We start from the raw sequence: 19,516 nt of genomic DNA on the forward strand, positions 1-19,516 counted from the left end.
GTCTGGTAGAAGGTTCCCCCCCTTTGCCAAATTCACAAGTATTCAAGTTACATTGTTTCAGGACATTAACAGTTATGATTCACCACGAGCTGTTCATGGTTCTAATCGATTCGATGTATTTTGCTGAAGATTTGTACTAATTTGATGAGTCTGTCATGGAGGTCTCACACTTCTACTTGATCTGGATCGGTGGGTTAGTAAGTTTCCCATATGGTCTAGCGGTCAGGATTCCTGGTTTTCACCCAGTGGCCCGGGTTCAACTCCCGGTATGGGAAATCTGAACTTATGGTCTACCCCCAGAAAATTTGCAGTAGACTTGAGCCAGACTCTGGTCAATGTCTTATAGAAGGTGGCCCCCCTTTGCCAAATTCACAAGTATTCAAGTTCCATTGTTTCAGGACATTAACAGTTATGATTCACCACGAGCTGTTCATGTTTCTAATCGATTCGATGTATTTTGCTGAAGATTTGTACTAATTTGATGAGTCTGTCATGCAGGTCTCACGCTTCCACTTGATCTGGATCAATAGTTTTAGCAAGTGTCCCATATGGTCTAGCGGTCAGGATTCCTGGTTCTCACCCAGGTGGCCCGGGTTCAACTCCCGGTATGGGAAACCTGGAATTATAGTCCACTCCCAGAAAGTTTGCAGTAGACTTGTGCTATGATTCACCACGAGCTGTTCATGGTTCTAGTTGATTTGATGTATCTTGCTAAAGACTTGTACTAATTTGATGAGTCTGTCATGCCGGTCTCACGCTTCTACTTGATCTGGATCACTGGGTTGGTAAGTGTCCCATATGGTCTAGCGGTCAGGATTCCTGGTTTTCACCCAGGTTGCCCGGGTTCAACTCCTGGTATGGGAAACCTGAACTTATGGTCTATCCCCAGAATCTGGTCAATGTCTGGTAGAAGGTGCCCCCCCTTTGCCAAATTCACAAGTATTCAAGTTCCATTGTTTCAGGACATTAACAGTAATGATTCACCACGAGCTGTTCATGGTTCTAATCGATTCGATGTATTTTGCTGAAGATTTGTACTAATTTGATGAGTCTGTCATGCAGGTCTCACGCTTCCACTTGATCTGGATCAATAGTTTTAGCAAGTGTCCCATATGGTCTAGCGGTCAGGATTCCTGGTTCTCACCCAGGTGGCCCGGGTTCAACTCCCGGTATGGGAAACCTGGAATTATAGTCCACTCCCAGAAAGTTTGCAGTAGACTTGTGCTATGATTCACCACGAGCTGTTCATGGTTCTAGTTGATTTGATGTATCTTGCTAAAGACTTGCACTAATTTGATGAGTCTGTCATGCAGGTCTCACGCTTCTACTTGATCTGGATCAGTGGGTTAGTAAGTGTCCCATGTGGTCTAGCGGTCAGGATTCCTGGTTTTCACCCAGGTGGCCCGGTTTCAACTCCCGGTATCGGAAATCTGAACTTATGGTCTACCCCCAGAAAATTTGCAGTAGACTTGTGCCAGAATCTGGTCAATGTCTGGTAGAAGGTGCCCCCCCCCTTTGCCAAATTCACAAGTATTCAAGTTCCATTGTTTCAGGACATTAACAGTTATGAATCACCACGAGCTGTTCATGGTTCTAGACGACTTGATGTATCTTGCTAAAGACTTGTACTAATTTGATGAGTCTGTCATTCAGGGCTCACGCTTCTACTTGATCTAGATCAGAATGTTTCACAGTGTCCCATATGTTCTAACGTTCAGGATTCCCAGTATATTTGTGTATAGGTCTCTTGTTACTTTTTTAACTTACAGTGGTTTTCCATCTTCCACTTTGTAGCAGCCCTCAAAGCTTCTTCTGTCCACATCACCATCCAAAGTATTGAACTGTGGAGTGAATGTTCTGGAATATAAGCAAATGTGGATGCTTTAAATGATTGCGACTCCAGTGTCTCCACTTTATTTACTACTACCACTTTTGTAAGTCACTTTAAACATTTTTTATTCAGTTTGGATGAATAATAATAGGAAAATCTGCCAAATTGCAGTTTTGACTGTTTGAAATCTTTGTCCTCATCCTCATCAGAGAGCATTTCTTAGATGTTTGCCTGCAAAGGTAAGGTTGCTCATAAGATGAGGAGGTCTTTGTGAGGATTCAAATACCCAAAACTGCATTGCGTTCACGTTGTTGAACAGTTTTCGGACACATTCTTCCTTTAGATAAAGGTCAACACCCTGGGACCAAAAGGTTTGAAAGCAGAAAAAAATTGAATATGTAAAAGAGCATTTTGTAACTGAAAGTATAAGATCTGAACATGATTTTGTGTGCAGATGATGTTTTTATGTTTAAAAAAATAAATAAAAAAACATTGTCACATTGAATACTTTTGCCCTTGATTTCGCTACATAGGTCATCTAAAATGGTTGTACGCTCCCATCCTCCAACTTCAAATGGATTAAATGTCTACTGGTTATGAACAACTTTAAATTCACAGCAGAATTAAAAGAGCCACGTAAGGCGGCCCAATGGCTAAGTGGTTAGTGCATCGGCCTCACAGTTGTGGGGTCCTGCGATCGGCTGGCTACCAATTCAGGTCACCTGCCTTGTGCCCACAGTCAGCTGGGATAGGCTCCAGCACCCCCTGCGATCCTTGTGAGGATAAGCTGTGTAGAAAATGAATGAATGCATAATGAAGGTACTATTATTAAAAATACATATTGTTCCAGCTGAGTTGGAAAGGTTACGTGCTCTTATATTGTATTTTTATGGCACTTGTAGCTCTGCAATAGAGTGATAGTTGTGATATTGAGGTGGATAAATCATGCATATGTTTCTTACCCAATTTCAGGATCTGCCCATATTGGCTTTTTTGCCACTGAAGGATGAGTGTAGTTGATCGGATCGTATCCTTGGAAGCTCTGACTCCAGTCCAACTGGGAATCACTTACTGGGAAGCGCTTGATTTTGGAAGATGGGTACTCGGGGCACCTGCACTTTATTTGTGCTCCAGATCTCATTGTGAAGATACGTTTAAAGCCGTAAGAAAGACTTGAACTGATGTAACGTGTACTGATGGAAGCAATGTCTTGAGTGACTCTGAAATGATGGTCAATTGAAGCGATGACAGGTTTGATGCAACAAAAAAAGTCATACTCAGTAAAATAGAAATCCTTCAAAAACAAAGCATAAATTGACCAATGCTAATGGAAAATTTTGCTATTAAAAGCCACTTGATTGCACGAATAGAGGTTTTTAGTAAATAACGAGAATACATACCTGGGTCTGTAAGTGTAGACTTTATGCTGAAAGCCAAACAGATTGATCGCTAAAGAAATCTGGACGATTTTTTGTCGCAATGCAAAAATGATCATTCCTAGAGCCAATTATAGATAAATACTAGATTATTATTCCAGAGACATGTCACAAGGACGACATAACCAGGAAGTAAATAGTACACTTTGTGCGGTGACGTAATTAGAAGGTGGAGTCACAGTTGCAAGCGTTTCTTCTTGTTCTCCCCTTTTCCTTTTTTTTTTAGTTACGAGCGGTGGATTTGTAATTGAAATTACGTATTATATCATGTTGTTCAATTTGGTTGATAAAGCGTTATGAAATGATGCCATGATTAACGTTGGCTGCCATTGACGACAGTAGACGTCCAATCCATTTCAATAGTTAAAATGAATGGGAACTCAATTACCATCAATACGTGTTTTCGATGTCGATTTCCTCTTTTTATTAAATACTAGAACACTTTGTGGGCATGGCTGGCAAGGAATTAGTTAAAGTATTGCACATAAACTTTTCTGGATGATTTCACACACCCATAATTGGGCATGTAAGTGATGAAATCAGTAAGTGTTGAGTTCACTTCTCCAGCACAAAATAAATATCATTAAATATGACACTGATTAATATTAAACAAAGTCCCACTGTTCTGGTGTGCTTTTTCGGACGTGCTTGTTGAATTGAATTGAATTGAATGAAAATGAATGCTTTTTATTGTCATTATATACAAGTATAATTAGATTTAAAGCTTCACCACAAAGTACACAAAGACAACATCAAACAAACAGACAAATAAATAAGTCACATCCCACAGCACAATCTTGATTAAGCATAGTTTTTCTTCAGATGGGACTTTGGCCTTGGTCAGGGGGAGGGAATTATATTATAAACAGTTTACATAATCACACAAGTCAGTGTAAAGACCAAACCTTCAGGCTTGTGGTGCATGACCTCACTTTTGAACATGTTGGGTGGTTTTCTGTTAGTTTTAAGGGATTTCTGTATCACCTTTTGTAGATATTGGATGTTTTTTTGTTTGTTTGTCTTTTAAGGTCACTTTTGGTTGATGTTCAGTCATTGGAAATGAATTATGTAGAATGTCTTTTGTCAAACTTTGATGGAATAGAACGGTTTTTTTGGGGTAGGGCAAAAACTGTATGCAAATTTAGTGCGCGTTGAGTTCCTGAATCGTTTGTATGAATTAGGGTAATTGGATAAAAACAATAGGATGTGATACATTTTCAAATGTTTGATCTTTTTGCTAATGGAAACGAATGTTTCTTATTTTTCCATTAAAATACATGTTTTTGGAAACAACGTGAATTAGAGCCGAAATGGGAGGATAAAAATACCAATATTTTTTGCAAAGCAACCTCCACAATTACTATTATTGTTTTATTTTTATTTTTTTTACTACATTTCTCAACAAACAGACACATGGAGACTTAAAAAAGAATATTGAGACTGTCCATAGGCACGTGTGATGACTTAAAATAGTTGGTAAAACCAATAAATCCGAACTAATCTGTCAATTTTGACACAATACATCTATTTCCGTGCAACAACACGCAAACAAAAACTCGTCACGCCCACCTAATGTTGCGCTATTATACGCTGTTTTTTGCACCTCACTTTATGAACTACGAAAAGCTGGCCGGGCGGTGCCCTATTAAAGAACAGCACATTTGGACTTGGCTCCGCTCGGCTACGAAGACCTGGTTGTGAAATCTAACACATAGCTCAGCAGGCGCATTTACGCTCCTCGCTCGGACCAAATCCGAGCTCCGGCACGCAATCCGTTTACACCCCGCGTAGTGTCGAGAGAAGGCCCGCTTGTCTCACTCCGAATATCGGACGTCGTAGTCGGTCAAAGCCTCAACTTAAGACCTCAAAGCTTGTCGAGAGCGACACTTGTCCCTCGGTGAAGACTCCCTGATAGAGCACGCACAGGCAGGCGCGGCTTTTGGAGAGGAAGAATGGCGGATTCGGGCAGCACCGCAGCGGTCGGGGCCGCAGCGTCAGCCTCCAACAGCGCAACTGCAGCCGGGGCGGCGGGCACTGTTGCGCATGATGTCTCGCCGCAGGCTGCGGGGCAAAAACCCGCGTCCGAGTCTGTCAAGGGCCAAATATTTGACGTGGGGCCCCGCTACACTAACCTGTCTTACATCGGGGAGGGGGCTTATGGAATGGTGTGGTGAGTACAGTACTTTACTAGCGTTTTTATTTTTAATAACTGTCAGTTGTTTTTTCCCCCAGAAAAGGACTTTTCATTGTTGCCATGTTTCAGCTCATCGAACTACAGTCGTTTAATCGCGCACCCTTCGCACGTTTGATAGAAATCAGCCCTTTTTGTGGTTAGCAGGTTAGCAAAACTAGCTACAGGCGTGGCTAAGAGATTTACAGGAAACGCTTTAGAGAAGCTTGCTGCAGGAAGCAGTCCTCAGTACGAGCATAGTTTTTTTTAAAAAAAATTCTCCAATCGAAATCAGTTAGTCAATTGCTGGCCGAATTATGCAACCGCAATACATTTGGCCACAGCACGAAGAACGATAACTGCGATTAATCGGATATGTTGAGGTGTTGATGTTGATTTTTGTCTCTCACCCGAGGCCTCCTCTGTACTGTTATCGTTTTTGTTCATCTACAGCCTTGTGTGGGCACGTTGAGCAAACCTGTTGCGCACAAAATGGTATCACTGCCAAATCACTGTTGCTGTGATAGCAGCAGTAAGTCATTGCTGTACTGCGAACATAGCCACACGATACGTGGGGGGCATTTGGTTCCACGCCAGGTAACAATCATCTCCGAGCTGGTCTGTGACGACAACGACATTAAGAGATGTTTCTGTGCCCCTCAAATCTGCTGTTTTGGGATATGTTAGGCAAACTGGAAGCCCTCAACAATTGGATGGCAAAAGTATTCACTCTGTTGGGCTTGTCAGAAGTATCGGTACTGAAATATGATCCATGATTGCAAAAGTATCCCCATCTCATATCGTTTTCTGAACCGCTTTATCCTCACTAGGGTTGTGGGGGGTGCTGGAGCCCATCCCAACTGACTTCAGGCCAGAGGTGGGGGACACTCTGAATTGGTGGCCAGCCAATCGCAGGGCACAAGGAGACAAACAACCATTCACGCTCACACTCGTACCTCAGGGCAATTTAGAGTATCCAATCAATGTCTTTGGAATGTGGGAGGAAACCGGAGTACCTGGAGAAAACCCACGCAGGCACAACATGCAAACCGACTTGGATTTGAACCCATATCCCACATTGTGAGGGCGATGTGCTAAACACTCAGCCGCCCGTAAAATATCCATCCTCATTTATTTGATTTTGCACGATCACCAGAGATTTAAATGTGATGTTTGCACTACTCTTGATAGTCATATTTTAGCAATTTTCCCTTTTAACTAATTGGATGTCATTATACTTGTATAATGACAATAAAAGCATTCAATGCAATTCAATAACGTCGATAAAAGTCCAATCCATTTGGTGTGGTAGGGTGATCAGATCCTTCAGAGTTTTAGTTAAACAGCTACACGACTGCTTGCATGACATTGTGTAGATTTGAGTTCAAATCTAATTGGACATTTTGTATGACCAGATTACTACCAATCTTTAGTGCGTTTGATTATATTTGTGTCTTAGAGTTGTGAGTAATGATACTGACATGAATCAGGATAAAATATTTGATCTGAAAAATATCGATAGTGAGTTATTCTTTTAGCACAAAAACAGGTAATCAAAAATGAGTTGTAATGGAGTAAATTTAATTTTGCATATATGTAGTGATGGCGGTTGCATTGTCAAGTCGTTAACTGTCATTGTGCTACACGCCCAATCCTTTTAAAATGGGAGGACTTGTGGCAGTGATTGTTCTTTAGCTGCCACCATCCCAGTTTAAATGGATTGGAGGTCTACTAAGGACATATTTAAGGGGTTTTATTTTATTTTTTTTAAGATCCACATAAAATGGATGTCCATCATCATCAGTAGCACTAATAATGTTTATAAAACGTCTTTAATTTGGGGTTTGGCCATGAAGAGTCCTGTGCAACAATATGAAGAGACTTGGAGTTTGTGTTTGTGTTGTCATTAATGTTGATGCTCTAACATTTTGCTGCTCTCGCTGTTTTGTGTCTTGAGATCTTTGTCAAAATCTCAACTCTTGTTGACTTAACTTCCTGTAGTCAATTTTTCTTTTATCACGCTGTCCATCCAGTTTTAGGAAAGTAAGGAGATGTAAAGGATTTTTTTTTTCAAATGTAGCATGTGTAAGGTTTGTAGGGGAAAAAATTGATGCCTGGCGAATTTACTTGCGTATTATTACCTAACTTTTCACTACTGCTTATTATTAAATTACAAATTGGCTGTTTAAAGCATTTTAAATCACCGTCATGTTTGATTATGTGAATATAAGTATATTTGACTGTTGTTCAACTCGCTGTACTCAAATTTTACTTAAGTAAACTACTGCTAGTGAAAGTGCTAAAGGGAGTACAATATACTTGTTGCATTAAAAAAAAAAAAAAAATTAAATATTTTTTTTTACAAGTACTACCTGAACATTCCCCTATGTGTCGGTTGGGCCAAGAAGAGCATACGATACATTGGTCATCAGTTCAGTACTCCACCTCTCGCTAAGTAAGATAGGGTAGGCTAGCCCTGTTTCTTAAATGAGGAAACATAGCATAGAAAATGGATGGCTCTTATGAACACATAACGCTTAGTACAGTAATCCCTCGATTATTGCGTCTTCACTTATCGCAAATTCACAACTTCAGGATTTTTTTTCACGCTATTATTTTTTTTTAAAGTTCATACAAATGTGAAAATCCACACAAACTCCTAAGCGGAAGCCACTTTTGCTACTAGGACTCAGCACTGAAGAAAACAATTATAATAGGGGTGAGCCTACTTAGCAATTTTTGATGATCGCGGTCATGTCAGGTCTACATTAACCGTGATATTTGAGGGATTACTGTATTTGTCATGCACTAATAGCGATGCACCATTAGGTCAAGTGGTATTTTTCCAGAGCAAATAATCATCTTCTGCTCCATTCATGTCTTCGTCTGAGGCATAACCCGAGTCAAGAGGACGTGTGAGAATTTGCACTCCGTTTTCTCAGAATTCTCATGTACATACTGGCACCCAAGTCTGTTGCGGACATCTTGCATTTGTATGTCAGTGCGCAATGGAAAAAATGCCAAGAATTTTTCAATATCAGCTGCCTAGAGAAAAATTCTTCCTCAGGCCAGATTTAAGGTGGTATTTGCAAAAAGTGAAAATAGTCAAATATACCTCCTGAACAAAAGTGATTTCAGGTGTCCCTCAAATGCTCAATCCAGCTCTATTATGAGCACCACCAGATCACGTCTTCACTTGTCCACCTACTTTAATGGTGTGGGTGTAGCGTACACCCCCAGTTGTTCACAGCAAAGTGATGTGTCACATGCTCATTTCTGTAGATAGGACTTCGCTGACGCCCTTAAGTTCGGCACTCTCCTAATATCGTGTATGAATCCCGCAGTGTGTAACATGAGCCCTGATTTGTGTCTCTCTTCTCCACATCCAGCTCTGCCCTGGACCACGTGACTAACGAGCGCGTAGCCATCAAGAAAATCAGCCCCTTTGAGCATCAGACGTATTGCCAACGTACGCTGAGGGAGATTAAGATCCTGCTGCGTTTTAACCATGAGAATATCATCGGCATCAACGACATTCTAAGGGCTCGCCACATTGACAATATGAGAGATGTGTATCCTTTGCTTTCAACTTATCTTGTGCTTCCTGTTTATGCACTTTTAGTCAGTTTTTTTTATAGTCTCGCACACGTCTTGAAATTATTTCCCAAAACTGTTTTTAAACAATTTCCCAAATCAGCTCAACCAGCTCTTGTGGTTTTAATGCAATTAGAGATAACTGACCAAATAGCTCATTTGTGAGGCAGAATCCTGCTCACGTGATCCCAGATATCTCGCAAAAGAGAAAAGCCATATCACGAGTAAACTTAATTTGCTCCTAATTCATTTGAATATACACTATTTAGCACATTTACAGCCCTCAAAGTGAAAGTTAAGTGTTTTATGAATTTCTCAAAGTGATTAGAACAATTATTAACACAGCGAAAAGAATATATCTAAACATTCGTTCATACTTTTAGAGAAAACATTCGTTTTTATGGTTCTCCTTGCACTTCACTCTGTTTCAGAAATGTTGTTGTTGACTTATTTCGTTTGTTTTGTTAAATTGCACACAGCATAGACTAATATTTAGCGCTACCGCTATCCTCCTTGACTTGGGTCTACCTCCAGTTACATCGTGCAAACGCTGATGGAGACAGACCTGTACAAGCTACTCAAGAGCCAGAAGCTCAGCAACGACCATGTTTGCTATTTCCTCTACCAGATCCTGCGAGGACTCAAGTACATTCACTCTGCCAACGTGTTGCACCGTGACCTCAAGCCCTCCAACCTGCTCATCAACACCACTTGTGACCTCAAGGTTAGCCTTTGTTAACCCTGCCTAATACGCACCCACATCATGTATCTAACATATTTTTTGGACTATAAGTCGCACCACCCAAATAAAGCACAATGAAAGGGGATAAAAGAGGCACTTTTTTGAGGATTTTTTTTTATTTTATCAGAAACCAAGAACAAACTTACAGTAAAGTAACAACACTAAAATGGAGAACAGCAGGCTAAATAGGCATATGCTAAGTTAACAGTTTTTCAGATAACACTTGAAAATAAACAACATAACCGGCCATCGTGGTCAGAGAGAGATAAAAAGCATACCTAAGTCGCACTTGAGTATTTGTCGCAGGCCCAGCCAAACTATGAAAAAATGCAATTTATAATCCGGAAAATACAGGTTTTTTTTTTTTAATTAAGTAATATAGAATGTGGAAAGAGGTATGGGAGGTTTTTTTTTGTAAATGGCATACAGAGTTTATTTCTACATGTCAACCAATTGAAGCAGTTGTTGGTTGTTGAAACCTAGAATGAAAACAATGGCACTGTTTGTCGTCATTATATAGCACAATGCAGGCTACAACATGTCGTTAAAAATGTTTTTTGTGATTGTTACATTCTATTCACTAAGTGCAGTTTTTTTCCGTCTTTCCATGCTTTATAAAAGTTGGCCTGAGTACATTATTAAAGAAGTAATGTGGTTAATGCTATTGAATTAGTGAAAACTTACAATTAGATTGCAGATATAATTTACATTAAAACGCTGTTCAAATATTATTTTAACTGATTATGAATTGTTTAATTTTTCACCAAATAATTGAAAATGTGTTTTATCGTGGGGTATGGATATGATGATGAAGAATAGGCCATGTCGTGATTATTTTTTTCCATCTCACACAGCACTACTTGTTCTGCATAATGCACAATTACGTTAAATATTCAAATGTATGTACCGTAAGTACTTGCTAGCTCTTTGTAATATTGCTGGGTTCCCCTCAGTCTTTTGCACTGCTTCTCTGCAAACTTGAGAGGACTCATTAGGCAAACCCGAAGCCTCGGATTAGCCGATCATGTGAGAATGGGAGAACAAAAGCAGCACCTGTTGCAGTTCTTTTCAGATGCACTAATCTTATTCAATAATTTCACGTGCATTATTTGAATTTCCGTGAAGGATTGAACTCTCACTGCCTTTGGCGATGTGGCTTCTTTTATCCTTCTGCTGCAAATTTCTTTCTGTTCTAGAAATAATTATCAGTAAATCTTGCAGTGCAGTAAGAGTAAATAGTTGTCATTTTAAAAAATCAACTAATTATGGTATTTTTGCTTGATATTACCATAGTAACATGTTGCTGAACCAAGCTTCATTTTGTTAGTTCAGTCATTTTAACATTTCTGGGTTGGAGAAAAAAATGCTGATAGACATATATTCTGGTTTCTGCCATTTTTGTAAGACAATGTTTAAGTATTGTAATTAAATGACATAGAATGTCACATAGGACGGCCAGGTCGATGAGTCTTTAGCGTGTCGGCCTCACAGTGGGGGACCTGGGTTCAAATCCAGGTCGGTCCACCTATGTGGAATTTGCATGTTCTCCCTGGGCCTGCGTGGGTTTTCTCCGGATACTCCGGTTTCCTCCCACATTCCAAAGACATGCATGGTAGGCTAATTGGACACTCTAAATTGCCCCTAGGTATGAGTGTGAGCGTGAATGGTTGTTTCTCTCCTTGTGCCCTGCGGTTGGCTGGCCACCAATTCAGGGAGTCCCCCGCCTCTAGCCCGGAGACAGCTGGGATAGGCTCCAGCACCCCCGCGACCCTAATGAGGATAAAGCGGTTCAGAAAAGGAGGTGAGATAATGTCACATAATAGTCATCATTTTAAAATGACTGTCAACTTAACATTTTAATTTTATTACATCCAAAAACATGGTAGGCTTCTGGTTGGGTATTCTGCCGCCGTGCTTTTGCAGGTTGTTTGAGCAGAAAACTACGATATTGTTTCGATCAGTAAATTGATAATAACTCATTTTGTCCGAAGATTTGTGACTTTGGCCTGGCACGGATTGCTGACCCCGAGCACGACCACACAGGATTCCTGACCGAGTACGTGGCCACCCGTTGGTACAGGGCTCCAGAAATCATGCTCAACTCAAAGGTCAGCTCATGTTTACGCTTGTGTCTGTCTCTGACTGAGTCGATTGTCAACTTGCGGATGTTTTGTGCCTCAGGGCTACTCTAAGTCCATTGACATCTGGTCAGTGGGCTGTATCTTGGCCGAGATGTTATCAAACAAGCCCATCTTTCCTGGGAAACATTATCTGGATCAGCTCAACCATATTTTGGGTGAGTGGTCATCAAGTAGTATATGTGTGGACACCAACACCAAAAAAATAACAATTTTACAATTTTGTTCTCGGTAATCCGTTATGCAGGTGTCCTCGGTTCTCCATCCCAAGAAGATCTGAACTGTATCATCAACATGAAAGCCCGAAATTACCTGCAATCTCTGCCGGAGAAGCCCAGGATTCCCTGGGAGAAGCTCTTCTGCAGAGGCGACTCTAAAGGTAGAATAAAATGAGTACAACTTGGCCAACAAAATCATGCAGGACTGGATTAATACATTTAAAAATGGAAACACAATCCTTAAATAACTCTCCACTTCAAACTTTATCCTCAGGCCATTCTGTCTCAAAGAATGTCCTGTTTTTTAATTGCATGTTATTACTGATGCAAGAATTTAACTACTGTATATACCACAGCTCTGGACCTGCTTGGCCGCATGTTGACCTTTAACCCCAACAAGCGTATCAGTGTTGAGGAGGCGTTGGCTCATCCTTATCTAGAGCAGTACTACGACCCCACAGATGAGGTATGCTCACATTCTTTCGTCTTCCAATGATGACTGCATTCCAAATTACTACATTTTGCTGTGAATTAAACAAGGTCCAGTGTTGCTGAATCTTTAGGCTAGCTTCTAATCTGTAGCCACATTCGCACAAGGAAATGTATAATTGCAATGCAAGAGCTTTAACAATCATACTGTACTCAGTATTAATTTGCAGAAATGTATTCATTTAGCAATATGCATTGTATAGTTTGTAACTGCGTTTATGTACCCATTCTAAGGACTGTGCTAATTTATCATAATGTCTTACAAGAGTCAAATATTAGAGATTCCAGTGTAATGCATGGCTGTACATGCTCCTCCAGCTGTCATGTTTTTATTTTATTTATTTATTTATTGAAAACCCAATTCAGTCAAACTAGTCGAAACGATAGTTCCCTCTACTGGACTCGGCCACTTCAGTATGCGATAAATTAACAATTCTTCTATGGAAGTACATCTATGGCACCGGAATTTGAATTTCTAAAACTTAATTTTTACTTTTTTCAGCATTTTTTTTACCTTCGAAATCCAGCCCAATTAAATGTAGCTGCAAATAAAATATTAGCAAAATTCAATGGCAAGAAATTTGGTCTCCTTTGCTACTATTGAGAAAATATGAGTGTGTTGCAACAAATGAATATTCGTTCATTCGCTGCTAGTCCTCCCACTTCAAATTGATTGGATGTCCATTCCTCTGATTGGCAGCCAACGGGTAAAGGTGGGTGTTCATGCAGAGTTTTTACAGTCCTCCTCTCGACTGTTTTGCTGAGGTACTTTGTATCCCCAAGTTTTTGGTTGGTTTTGCACTTGGCATGAGGTTTTGCTCCACAGTAATCTAAGTGCGATTAAAGTATCACTAATCACCTCTCAGTCGGTTACATAAAACAATATTAATGTCCGTACTCCACCACACCACTTACAAATTGTAAGCCTATCAAAAATGAAAGACCTCATTGTCATACTGTGCTTTCAGGCAAACCTTAGAAAACCCGAACAAACTTCTTATATTAGCACTTTTTGAGTCTTTTCTTTGATGGGATCCACGTTTAAGTGAGTGTGTGTTTATGTTTATAGCCAGTGGCAGAAGAGCCCTTCACTTTTACCATGGAGTTGGATGACCTTCCCAAGGAGAAGCTGAAGGAACTCATATTTGAAGAGACGGCTCGCTTCCAGGAGACCTACCAAGGCTCTTGAGTTACACGGGTGAGTTTAAAAAAAATCAGTCTCCTGCATACTTGCGCAGCAGCACATTCAGAATGGGAATATTTTAGCGACACGTGTTACTAATAAATGTGCTGTAGTTGAGTGACTGTAAGACATTGTGTTAAATGTATGCTCATTACTTGATTGAATTGGATAACTTTATTCATCCCGTAATCGGGAAATTTCATTGTCACAGTAGCAAGAGGGTGAGAATGCAGATACAGGAAAATACATTTTAGACATAAATAGATAGGTAATAAATAAGTTAATTAATAAATACATGTAATAATCCCTTTGAGTATTTCTACAGAATCAGTCATTACTGTCTTTTTGGACGTGACCAAAGTTTTGCACAAATTGTGGGGGCATCCCTTTAAAAACTACCTTCATTTTCATACATACCATCTTCCATTTTGGCATATTGCACACAGCAATGCCAACTAGAGTTGTGTGTGTAATTAGTGGACTATAAATTAGTGAAGTATAAGTATATATTATAATATTCATTTATTCGTTTTCTGAAACCCTCTCAACGGTGGTTTGGGTTGCGAAAGGCTATCCCAGCTGACTTGAGGCGGGGCACACCCTGAATTGGTGGCCAAGCAATCGCAGGGCACAAGGAGACAGATAAATTCACGCTCACGGTCACACTCCTACCTAGGGGCAATTTAGAGTGTTCAACCAGCCTACCAAGCATGTTTTTTGGGATGTGGGAGTAAACCGGATTACCCAGAGAAAACCCACGTAAGCCCGGGGAGAACATGGAAACTCCACATAGCAGGACCGATCTGGCATCGAACCCAGAACTGTGAGGCCGAGGCACTAACCACTAAGCCGCCGGGACGCTGTATATTATATTAGTGGTTTACTTATTTATACATGTCATTTACATTGTGTGTATTCTATTTTCATAATCATTTGGAACATTTTTCATGTTCTCTAGACGACTGTCCATTCTGTCTTCATCAGGTAATGGTCCTTTATGATTAGCTTTAAAAAAAATATATATATATTTCTTCAATGGAGGTTCAAGCGTTGGAAAATTGCAGAATAAACATTAACACTAATATTTGATAGTCTTTTCATATTATTATTTATGAAGTTGAATTTAGCCCAGCGTAACATAGAACATTTTGAAATGCTGTATATATACATTTCAAATATTACTTCACTACTGAATCATGTACCTGTGAGATGGCGGACACTGTGATTATATACGGCAAATGTCCACCACCATCAAGCTAACATAATTTAGGGGGCAGTTGAGATTGCCTGACTGCAGTGTTCTTAAATTGCTTGAATTTCTTTCCTTTTAGTCTACGAGCTCAAACGCCGCCTTGAAGACCCCAAGATGACATGCTTAATCACAAGAAAATGCATCCTCAAGAATCCAAGGAAGAGATAAAAACTATGAACATCGGCTGCTTTTCTTTACATTCTCACTGCAAGAAAGCTAAGTGTTTGTTTGTTGTTTAAGTGGGGCTGTTGTCTCCCCCCCACTCCTTTAAAAACATTCTTCCATTTTTTTTTGTTCAGTGTCCTGGCTCGTCCAGCTTTCCTCTATCATGATCACCAATCAATCTTTGTTTTTTTCAGCTTTCTTGCCTGTCTTCTCATATAAACTACTACTCCTTATTAACCAACAAGCACGGTTACGCGGTCTTGCTACATACATACATGCATACATACATACATATATGTGCATTAGAACTTGCAATTGAGGGCTAAAAGAATGGGGGTGCTTATTGTGTAGGTTAATGTACATTAATACAAAATATATATACAACAAACTTTTTTTTTTCTTTTAAAGTGGAGTCATCACAGCTTTCATTCATTGCTTTAAATCAGCTTAGTTGTATTTATGTTATGTGATTTATCTGCGTGAGTCTTTTTGACTTTCAGGCAAATGTTTTTATTGGCATGTTTGCAGGTTTACAGTTTTTTTCAGTTCCAAATGATGTTCATATGAATGCATGCATTCCTAAAAAATAACCAAAGTGGATGAGATGCAAGGAACTATGTGGAGTGGGAAACAACCATGTGTTGTGTTTTTTTGAACCATTTAAATATTTCTTGAGCTACCACTCGGACAAAGGTCAGACGGATTGAACTTTCCCTCTTTTTCCATTAGATTAATCACGCGATTGTGTGGTAATTGGAGTCAGTCATATTGCCAAGTCACAGAAAGCTCCAAAATACCTTTGGACGCATTCTGCGGATAATGTGCCGCTCGCTACCTGGTTCATATTCTGCATTCGATTTGATTATGACCAGAAAAAGCACAAATTCACAGACGTGAGACACCGGAAAGATGCACACACTGCTTTTCCTAAGCGCTCGTTTCCTTCATCTTCTCAATACAAGCATCGGGAGCCACTTTGGCATCCCGTTATATCACTTGGCTTGCTTGTCTTTATCATTTCTCACCTGCATTTTAAGGGAGCATGCGCCACTAAAAGTTAGGAATATCAAGTTTTTGGGTCAAACTTTCACCTGAGATGACTATGCATTATAACCTTTACAGGTAGCTCTTATTTGCCTTATCAAGGCTTGAATGCACATGTCCGGCTATTTCATGTTTCTGTGTTTTTAGCATTGAAAAGTTGAATGCTAAATTACCCAAATGTTTATTTGCAAATTTAACACTATATTACGATTTTGGCATCAATTAGATTTTCTTATCTTAAAATATTCCTCGTTAACATTTTGACATTATGAGACAAGGGTGATGTCAAAATGTTGCTAGTGATCGGAAGAGCTTCAGAAAGGAAAAGTTGACACCCTTGGAAAATTCAATTTAAGACATTTATTTACCTATAAAGGTCATGGTGCTTCTCAAGGTCATTCTGAAAGTTTCTCAAAATGCAAAGCCTGTGTATCCCTAACTTTTTGTGAGTAGTAGTACATCAATTCCGGAGCATGGTGGGATACTCCCTTCCTACTGCGCTGTTTTGACGTTTACACTGAACATTCTGAGAGGGCCAAATAGAAACAATATCTACTAATGGGCTCTTAGGATTGAGTAGAAGTCAGGAGGAATTTTCAGGTTCGAAATCTTTTTGCCTCAGTAAATGTGTGTGAATGTGTGTGTGTGTAAAGTAGCTGTAGTTGAGATGCTCTTCCAAAGAGCAGCTCCCCCTTGTGTCTACTGAGGACACTGCATGTGACTTTCACCTCCCATTTCCAAATTACCTAACCAAACTTTTTTACTCAATGACTGCCATCGACGGCGATAGACGTCCAGTTCATTTCAAGTGGAAAGGTTGGCAGCCAATGAACATTCTTTCACTGCCAAACTGCAAGTTCAAATAGATCAAACAACTAAATTCACAGTAAAAAGAAGGAAAGAGCCACAAGTTTGGACGTCTATCGCCGTCAAGGACAGCCAATGCGTTAATGTTTGTGTTTAATCCGTTGCCATAGTAACCACAAGCATTGTTCCTGTGGATGGTGACCGTGTGTCATTTTTGTGCGTACTCTTTTGTGGTCTGTCACTACCTAACTGCAACTTAATGAAGCGCCACCTTTGGGTCCAATGCAGCAACTGGACTGGCATTAATGTAAAGAAATTGGTCCGACCCATCGCCAGGTCCTGCTGATTTCCACATCCCGTCGTAAAAATATTCATCCAAAGCATCGCTGTTCTCTCAAAGCCATAGCCGCACTACTACGACTGTCCCCACAATGAGCGTGAGGTTTTTTTTTCGCGCTCACGTCATGATATCCGTCGCTTTATACGCCTTCCCGACACTTGCCACGCTTTACTCAAAGGGCTGCCTCGTCCCTCCCTCCTTGTGTGCTGCAATTCTTTTCATTTTTTCCACTCGCTGCCACTTTTTCGACCAATCGTGTCAGGTTTACCTATTAGACATTTTCGTGTCAGGTTTACCTATTAGACATTTTCATCACCTTTTCGCATGTCCTGTACAGCACGTTGTCACTTTTTGTCTTTTTCAGCTTGGCAAGCCAGCCTGACTTATGCCGTTTACAAAAGTAATAGTATTGCAAAAGTATGGCACAAAAACTATGTCATTGGTATCGAGGAATACTAAAATAACATGTCAATGCGTCACAATATGTACACTATGAGATCTAATTTCTCGCCGGTGGTTGCCCTACTTAAGATGGCCGCCATCAATGCATGCCGCCCAAAAATATGACCGCTCATTGTCCTTTCTAAGAGGATGATAGGCGTCCAATCCTGTGGAATTGAATCACTCTTGCGGTGAATATTAAATGCATTTATAAGTAGTAGACCCTCAACTGCAGAATTTTAGGAATAAGAGACAAATATCTATATTTTCTTTTCCCCAAAAAACAATGCAAAAAGTATTATCGGTGTAACACCTGTACAAGATAAAGTGCATAGCAAGACATTTGGGTATTCTGTGGTTTGGCCTCGATTTCAAAATCAATGTTAGAAGTGAGTTGGCCTATCAAGGACAGACTGAATTCGTAACAACCAATCACAGATGTGACATAAACGGAAAGCGACTCACTTATGATTGCAGTCAATTTGTAGTTCTCAAACAATCACGGCATGTCGTCATGATAACTGCCACTTTTGTGGGAAACCACAGCACTGTACTTGATTTGGAAAATTGAACAAACTATAAATGTCCATTCGAAAGATTTACGGACTCGGGCATGCAAAATCTGTCTTTTTTTTTTGCCCTTTGATTTGCCCTCGCCACCTTTATGATCCATCCCAAAGTCCGACGTTGTGTGCATTGATTTGTCGGTCGATATTTGACGCAATTTAAAGCTCAAAATACTCAGACTTGTATCTCGTAAATGGCCAAAGTCAGGCTTATTTGCCAGGATGAGTCTTTCCCATCGTTTGTCCGATCCTGCTAGCTCAGCTTTAAACGTCACACTGTGTGTGTGTGTCTGATTTCTGTCAACTGTATCGTCGGTTACCTTCTGGATTTTTGCTTTCACAACTTTTGCGCTTTAGCTCCACCCATCCAGTGCAAAGCGGGTCTTTTTCTTATTATTTTGAATATTCATCATCAGTCCACCAAGCCCGCTTGCTTTTTTTTTCCTCTGAGGTGACGTCATACTAGGATGCCATGGTTACCGACTAAGAGGACTGTTGTGGCAATAGCACACACATGCACACGTACACTTTGATCGAGTGTATTTGTGCGTCTGTGAAATGTTGCGCTTGAACATGCCATACACATTCACACAGTATTGATGATTTAAGTGGCCCATCTGTCATGCGGCCTGGTTCCAGATATCGTTGTTTTTAAATGGTTGTTCTTATTACTGTTGTTGTTATACAAGTGAGTTGTATTTTTTTTTATTTTACTTAAAAGGGAGTCAAAGTTGTATCACTTTTTTTTAATGATTAAAATATTTTATTTGTGTTTTTTCTTTCTTTCTAATTTCTCTTCTGGGCGTGATTATTGACAGTCTTCAGTCTTTCACAGTTTTTTTTTCTTGGATTTTCCCTCCAAGTTCTTTATACGGAATTATTTTCAAAAGCGTTATTTGTCGATCGTCAAAGAGATATGAGTTAAGGGTTGTAGTCTGTATATTGTATGGATATTAATTAAATGATTAACAAAGCAACAAAGTTATATTACATATAATTGAATAAAAATTTCCTCATACTGTTGCAGTTATTGTGTTCTTTATTTCTGTTTATTTTTTATTCTACTCTTGTCATTTGGACATGAGATCCTTTCATGATTT

The 19,516-nt window shown here is 39.8% G+C and overlaps 2 protein-coding genes and 4 non-coding genes across 6 annotated transcripts in view; 5 read left to right on the forward strand and 1 right to left on the reverse strand.

Annotated features, from left to right (window-relative positions):
• The window catches only part of nudt9 (nudix (nucleoside diphosphate linked moiety X)-type motif 9), a 30,586-nt gene extending 27,187 nt beyond the window's left edge, over positions 1 to 3,399 (reverse strand). Inside the window, exons 1-3 of the mRNA XM_077619816.1 lie at positions 3,232 to 3,399; positions 2,794 to 3,051; positions 1,768 to 1,857 (exon numbers count right to left, since the gene is read on the reverse strand). Of these exons, the coding sequence (XP_077475942.1) occupies positions 1,768 to 1,857; positions 2,794 to 3,051; positions 3,232 to 3,326 (443 nt within the window). The 5' untranslated portion in view covers positions 3,327 to 3,399. The remainder of the gene's footprint in view (positions 1 to 1,767; positions 1,858 to 2,793; positions 3,052 to 3,231) is intronic.
• trnae-uuc (transfer RNA glutamic acid (anticodon UUC)) lies at positions 205 to 275 on the forward strand. The gene has a single exon. It is a non-coding gene; the product is annotated as a tRNA-Glu (tRNA).
• trnae-cuc (transfer RNA glutamic acid (anticodon CUC)) lies at positions 543 to 614 on the forward strand. The gene has a single exon. It is a non-coding gene; the product is annotated as a tRNA-Glu (tRNA).
• On the forward strand, positions 793 to 864 carry trnae-uuc (transfer RNA glutamic acid (anticodon UUC)). Its single transcript has one exon. It is a non-coding gene; the product is annotated as a tRNA-Glu (tRNA).
• On the forward strand, positions 1,107 to 1,178 carry trnae-cuc (transfer RNA glutamic acid (anticodon CUC)). Its single transcript has one exon. It is a non-coding gene; the product is annotated as a tRNA-Glu (tRNA).
• A 1,550-nt stretch (positions 3,400 to 4,949) lies between the features above and the next one.
• mapk3 (mitogen-activated protein kinase 3) lies at positions 4,950 to 19,442 on the forward strand. The gene is made up of 9 exons (XM_077618383.1): positions 4,950 to 5,437; positions 8,827 to 9,009; positions 9,566 to 9,755; positions 11,765 to 11,881; positions 11,955 to 12,069; positions 12,159 to 12,290; positions 12,486 to 12,595; positions 13,688 to 13,816; positions 15,133 to 19,442. The coding sequence occupies exons 1-8, from the start codon at positions 5,220 to 5,222 to the stop codon at positions 13,805 to 13,807; spliced, it is 1,185 nt and encodes a 394-aa protein (XP_077474509.1). The 5' UTR covers positions 4,950 to 5,219; the 3' UTR covers positions 13,808 to 13,816; positions 15,133 to 19,442.
• Positions 19,443 to 19,516: the final 74 nt, after the last annotated feature.

The sequence above is a fragment of the Stigmatopora argus genome, chromosome 14, assembly GCF_051989625.1.
Source record: "Stigmatopora argus isolate UIUO_Sarg chromosome 14, RoL_Sarg_1.0, whole genome shotgun sequence".
NCBI lineage: Eukaryota > Metazoa > Chordata > Actinopteri > Syngnathiformes > Syngnathidae > Stigmatopora > Stigmatopora argus.

Excerpts from the sequence above, each read along its gene's own strand:
- mapk3 (XM_077618383.1), top strand. The coding sequence starts at position 5,220 with ATGGCGGATTCGGGCAGCACCGCAGCGGTCGGGGCCGCAGCGTCAGCC. Across the intron at positions 11,882-11,954 it reads AAATCATGCTCAACTCAAAG|GGCTACTCTAAGTCCATTGA; the intron begins GTCAGCTCATGT and ends TTTGTGCCTCAG. Across the intron at positions 12,070-12,158 it reads TCAGCTCAACCATATTTTGG|GTGTCCTCGGTTCTCCATCC; the intron begins GTGAGTGGTCAT and ends TCCGTTATGCAG.